The 6,509-nt window shown below is 53.8% G+C and overlaps 1 protein-coding gene across 1 annotated transcript in view; it reads right to left on the reverse strand.

Moving 5' to 3' along the window:
- Window positions 1–6,429, reverse strand: part of TMCC2 (transmembrane and coiled-coil domain family 2) — a 40,937-nt gene extending 34,508 nt beyond the window's left edge. Inside the window, exon 1 of the mRNA XM_009997529.1 lies at window positions 6,398–6,429. Coding sequence (XP_009995831.1) covers window positions 6,398–6,429 — 32 coding nt within the window. The remainder of the gene's footprint in view (window positions 1–6,397) is intronic.
- Window positions 6,430–6,509: the final 80 nt, after the last annotated feature.

Below are 6,509 nucleotides of genomic sequence, written 5' to 3' on the forward strand. Positions count from 1 at the left end.
CGCCCCGCTTTGGCGCAGGGGACACCGCGCTCAACACCGAACCAAAGCGTGAAGCTCAAGGGGTTAAAAGAGCTTTTCTGGAGGGCTCTGGGGACTCCACGCCAGCCCAAAGGGATCTGCAAAAAGGGAACAAGCCTTGTTGCCAGCTCTGCACTTTATAGCCATGGAAATTATTAAACATTAGTGGCTGGCTGAAGGCTGCAGGGCTGAGCACACTGGCTCAGGTGTGCGGCTCCAGCAGCACGACCCAAGCTGGGGGAAGCTCTGCTGGAGGCTCCTCAAAGGAGCAAGAGGAGCAGAAGACCCTTCAGAGCAGCAGAGGGAGGAGGGTGCCTGCCACAGCCACCAGCAGGTGCCGTGCAGAGACCAGCCCTGCAGGCAGCAGGGATGGATCAGCTCTTTCCTTAGCTAGAAAAGCCATGGCTGCTCCCAGCCTCGGAGCCTCAGCCACCAACGTGCTGCCAGGAGCCACCTGCTCTCCAGAACGTGCTCCAGGAAGGATCGGGCCGGGGATTTTCCATGACCTGTGAGTGCAGCACAGACCAGGATGGCCTCGTTTATGGGGGTGAAACCAAATCTCATGGCCCAGTGCCACCAAATCCGGTCTCCACTGGACAGGAACTGGCTTCCAGCAGGAGATGGGGTCATGCTGGTCCCCCAGATACCCCTGGGTCTTCCTCTCCCTGAGGGCTGAGCCTCACGTTCCCACGGAGCACATGGCTTTTCTCTTTCTGGGCATGGGGTGGACGCCAGGCACGGCCACAGGGAAGTCATGCAATATGGATGGTGGAACAGATCGTGCCCTTGATTACAGCTGGGTCAGCCTGGAGCAGTTTCCCTGCAGTCACTGAGATGCCCAGATTTACATCCACGGGAGATTTTGGCTGAGTGCCCTCCACCATCCCCTGTCTGAGGTAAACTGGGGGGCAATGGCGCGGGCAGCAACTTCCAGCATCTGCAAAGAGCTCAGCAGATCCCAGCTCTCTGGTCCATCACAGGTCCCAGGCAGAAAGTAGATGGTCTTGGGATGTCAAAAAGATCCTTTTGCCTCCTGAAGCAGCCTCAGCTGCCAGGAACCCCACAGATGACAAGGCACGGGTCTGCCCTGTTGCTCGCTGTCTCGATTTTGGAGTCAAGCCAAGCACCCCCCCTTTGAGGACACCAGTCCTGACCCTGCTGACGTTGAGGGGCATCTCACCCCAGATTTACTGTGGCTGGGTCTCTCCCCAGGGATGCTGGTTCCCGTAAGGGTGGCACTGCCATTTATTCATGCTTGAAAACCAGAGTGAAGGGGGCTCTGACCCACGAGCTGCTCAGAACCCCAGTGGACTCTTGGCAAAAGCCACATATTTTAGGAAGAGCAGTGATGTTGGAGACATGACCTCCAGGAGATGCAGGATTTCACAGCCAAACAGAAAGGGCTCCATGTCCTAAAAACCTCAGGCATTAAAGCCACAGTCCAGAAGGGCCTAATTCTCCTCACACCTGTAATATTAGCAAGGAGTAAGCAATTAGATCCTGTGTCACTGAGCACTACAGGCAAGGCCTTTAATCCTTCTGTTATCCATTCATAATGAACATTTCCAGCCTTCTGGTTTTGCCTAAGAAATATAAAATAAATCTACGGTGCAGAATCGCTACTTCAGGAAATTGTGATTTAAATTTTATTCTATTTATAGGATCTCTATGGAAACAGAGACAGCATTAGATAGGTAATAACTATAAATCCACAGATTTCTACCACCCTTACCCTTGAATGCAGAGTTAGCCCTTTAGGAAGTTCAAGTGAAAAGAAACAACCAACTCCCTTCCTTGAGGGTAAAGAAAAGTGAAGCTGGTAGTAAAGGAGAGGATGTTTTCCCAGCTCCAGCTGGAGGTGGGCTCTGCAGGTAGGACTCCTGGCAGGGCAGGAAGGGATCTGCATGGGAAAAAGGGGAAGCAAAAGAAGGAATCCCAGCCCTGCTCTCCTTGAACCCCACCAGACCGAGGGCTTGTCAGGCTAAAGGCTTCTCTGCATTAAAGAGTGATTTGGAGTGGTCACCATGAACAAGCTGCTCCACAGTGGTTATCACAGAGAATTTGCTGATGTAAGAACTCTGTTTTCTTGTGTTACTCTGGGATTTTACTGCACTTCCAAAGCAGAGGCAGTTTTCTGGCACAAAGCCACTCGTGGCTCAGCACAGAGTGTCTGCACGGGCTATTTTGGAGCTGCCGTTGCTTAATAACTAATGCAATGGATACAGAGATTAATTTTCAGTGTAGACAGCTGCAAAACACTAAGATTAATGCAAAAATATCTTTATTTTCTTTGTCTTTTTCATTAATGCAGCCAGAGTCTCCTGCTCAGCGATGGGGACTTGTTCCTGTGGACTTCAAAAGAGCAGCTCCTGCCTCCCATCCTGGTAAGTGCATCAGGATCAGCCCAGGGCACAGGGTTTGGCTGAGCACGGTCACACTCCCTGCCTCCTCCTTGTGAGTTTATCCACTGATGGAAACTAATTGCTAGAATAAGAGTAGCCAGGAGGTGGTTGCATGAACCCCCCCCCCCCCCCCATGCCCATCCCATCGCCCTGCCTGCACAGACCTGGCCATTTTAACCCAAACCAACATATCTTGCAGAAAACCAGTGACTTGGGTGACTGTTTTGCCTGGGATGCTGCTCTTTGGCAGTGTCCCATGGGAGAGCTGCCCTTGCCTGGGCTGTGCTGGGCTCTCCAGGGCTGGTGTTCCCAGATGGTCACACAAACCTCCCAGTTTCTCACTAAATGTTTTTTTCAGCTCTGCTCTGACACCCAAACCTCTTCCTCAGCTTTCAGATGCACAAGGAGGAGATCTTGTTGCTGTGACCTTATAGCACAGGCACATGCTGAGGAGTCCTGCTCAATTATTATTATGACTATTCATTATTTATATCCGTGGCCTGCCCAGAAGTTCCAGCCAAGGCTCTGCAGCGATATAGAGACACTGCACAGACACAGTGGAGGACTGTCCCATCCCATGCCACCCATTCTGGTCCATCCCATCCTATCATGGGGCAGAGTTATCCCCACGAGGTGCCCCTTGGTAGTCCTCTCTTGCACCCTTGAGCCCCCATTCTGCTGCTCCTCCAGCTGCCACAAATGCCACAGAGAAAGTATAGATGTTCTAAAATGGAAAATAAAGCACTCCCCCACACATGCTTCTCCTCTCGGGGACAGGATGAGAGAACAAACATGTGACAAATGTTAGTCATGTTGTTTAATGCACTACTGAAATGCTGGAGCGACACTCAGCTCCTTAAACACCCTCTGGAATCACATCTGTGGGGCAGGCACCTGCTGCCCAGAGGTGGCTCCAGCCTGGGGGGGCTGCAGACCCCCAGGAGCTCCTGATCTAGGGGGTACTGACGGAGTGAGATCCCTGCTGCTGGTGCCAAGAGGAGCCAGATGTGCTCCCAGGGGAATGGCACAGTGAGTAGCAGCCCACCCACCGCTTCTCCCACGGCTGTCACCTCTGCATCTCCTGCATTGACTGTGGAGATGCTGAGTGCTGAAAGTGGGTGGGAAGTGAGGATGGGGACCCTAGGGGGCCGGGGCTGGGGCCGTAGGCAGCTGTGCACAGAGTGCTTGGCCTCAGCCAGGTGGTCCACACAGACAGGAGCCTGTATCTGCTGGAGGCATCGCGTGGCTCCCAGGAGAGCTCTTCCCCTCCACAGACCCCAGGGAAACTTGCTGTCCCTGCTGTACCCAGCCTGGAAAGATGCTCTCCACCTCTCCCTGGGGGTGGGGGAGTGTCCTGGGGTGCAGCTCCACAGTAGTGAGAGTGGGGACCCACTAGGGTTCCTGCCAGCAGCCCAAGAGCTTTTGATGATGCCCTGGAGAGATGATGGATGCAGCTCCCCCAGGGACCGTGCGGCTCCTGCTCGAGCTGCTTGACAACAGCTCCATCCTCCTGCCCACAGGGGAGCCAGCTCACCTTGGCAGTGTCCTTTCCAGACCAAAATATGCCTGGAAAATTGTTCGTGTGAGGGATTAAATATAAATGCACCTAAGGGTTTAGAATAGGCTACCTTTCTGGGGAGGAGGCAGCCTCCCCATCCTGCCAGCCTGCACGGGCACCCCCATGGGGGAGCCTCTGAACCACACTGGGGGTCTCCACCCCCAGACCCATCTCCTCATAGCAAGGAGCTTTTGAGAAAATTAAACTACCTGAGTGGGCTTGACCTGCTATGAGGAATGGGAGGTTAATGCTTCACCCTGTCCCCTTCAGCCACCCCCATCCCAACCCTTCTGCTCAGAGCAGGACCTGTGCCAGGGACTGCATGACTCGTGGTGGGACCTCCCATTGTGTTTCATCTCTCTTCTCCCCAGGAGAGTCTCCCCAGCTTCAGAAGATGTTTCCCAGCTTCAGAAAGCCCAGAAGAAGCTTTCTGTCCATGAACATGATGTTTGGATCAGACCCTGGAAAGAGGGAAGAGCTTAGGCAAGTGCCTCTGGACTCCTGCTCATCTTGGCTTTCAGGTTCAAAGGATGGAAAAGTAGGAGTAATGAGGACCAAGACTGGGAAACTGGAGATGGAAATGATGTAAGGCTTCAACTTTCAGCCCGTGGCCAGATCAGCCCTTTGAGGAAAATAGAGAGAGAGACAGACCCAGGGAAAATAATCAGCTCTGAGCTGCTGGGGGAAAGTGGGAGTGGGACTAAGTGGTGAACTCCTAAGTGGTGGGACAGCCTGGCAGCCACGAGAGGCTGGATGTCTCCTCCTGCAGTGTTTTGTATGGATCCAGTCACTCTGCTGCAGAGTGCAGAAATCCCTGCCACCCAATATATTTTTGAGCAGAACTATGTGTCACGCATCTGCTTTGCTCCTTGCCAGAACTTCTTATTTTTTTCCCCCCTAACGGAGCCCTCGCTCTTGACAAAGGAGCTGGAGCCAGGGCCAGGGAACAGAGACCTGCCCCAGGCCTGCTGGGGCTCAGGCGTGGAGCTGACACAAGGCAGGCTTGTGTTTCCAGGTTGCCAGCTCAAATCTGTCTTTGGCTGGCAGCAAACAAACAAACAAAAAAGCAACAAAAACAAACCCCAAAGTTTGCATCTGATGCTCGTTCACCAGCCACTGGGAGATGAACCTGTGGGTCTGGGGCACTGTGCCAGCTGAGGGGCCAAGGAGCAACTTGTTTGACCCCACCCTAGGGTGGCAAACACAGTGTAGCTCCAAAGAGAGCAGGAAAGCTTTAAGATGATATTAATGATGCCACTAATGAGAGGGCAGGAAAGCTTTAAGATGATATTAATGATGCCACTAATTGTAGCAACAGGAGGTGAGGTGGCTGGCTGGGTGGTGTCTGTGGCGGGGCCAGGCAGGGCGCCCAGCGCGGCCGCGGAAGCGCGGGCAGCACCCAGAGACAGTTCCTCATGTGTCCTGCAGGTTTGGGGATTGATTCCACGCTGGCAATTAATTGCTGAGCTACAAATGCCTTTAAAGGTGAGCACCACGAAGCAAACCTGCATTAGGGTATGGTACTCACGTCAATAAAATCAATGGGAATTTGGCCACTGCTGTTGCTGCCAGCTGGACCAGGCTGCAGCCCGGGCTGAGCTCCAGCTCAGAGCTGCATATGTTGACCAAGGGACACCAGGCCTGGTGGCCATCCCCGTGGAAAGATGCAGCTCCTTTTGCCCCATGCTTCCCCCCTTTCTGACTCACTGTGCAGGTGAAAAGAGCCCTGGGTGAAATGGAGAGGCTGGGGATGTGCTGGATGGGAAGCACCACCTCGGCCACACCAAGTCAAGTCTCCTCAAGGTAAGGGTGTCCCACCCCACCGAGCCTTGCATGGCCCTGAGCACCACATCCCCATGGGGATCCCCCTGGCACAGGGCTCTCCCATCCAGCTGTTTTTAGGTCAGTAACAACAGCTGTACATCCCATCAGCAAAGCCAAAACAGCTTCAGGAGCAGGAGCTGCTGCTGCTCAGACATCAAGGAAAAGGCACCACATGTCGCAGGAAGCAGCGTCCTGTGGCCACGTGGCTTCTGGTGCTGCAAGCAGCAGAGTTCTACAGGATTGGGGATTTTTATTTCCTGGCTGCCTTTCTGGAAGGGATGCATGCAGGTATGGCAGCAGCCTGGCAGTCCTGGCGGTGCTCCCCAGCTCCCGTGTGACCTTGGCCATGCTGGTAAGACCTTCTAGGCCAAGCAGCAGCCCGGAATGCTTCACAAGGGTCTCTGTCCAGACCTGAGTGATGAGGAACATTTTTTACTTTTGTCCAGGTCTTTTGAAACCAATGAGTGGAAGCAGCACCTCTGAACCCCCACGGTGTGACCACCACGTTGCCTTTGACAGCACTGCCATGAGCTCTGCCCGTGGCACAACGTGCTGCACAGCCTGGAAACATCAAAGTCACCAGCAGGGAACTCACCTCTGGAACACCAAGCCCCCCTCTGCACCCATGCCAGTGAGACCCTGTTGAACATCTGGGGCCCAGATCCACCCCACTTCCAAAGCCACAGGGAATATCTGCCCAATTTCAA

The sequence above is a fragment of the Chaetura pelagica genome, unplaced genomic scaffold (assembly GCF_000747805.2).
Source record: "Chaetura pelagica isolate M959 unplaced genomic scaffold, ChaPel_1.0 scaffold215, whole genome shotgun sequence".
In the NCBI taxonomy this organism is placed as follows: domain Eukaryota; kingdom Metazoa; phylum Chordata; class Aves; order Apodiformes; family Apodidae; genus Chaetura; species Chaetura pelagica.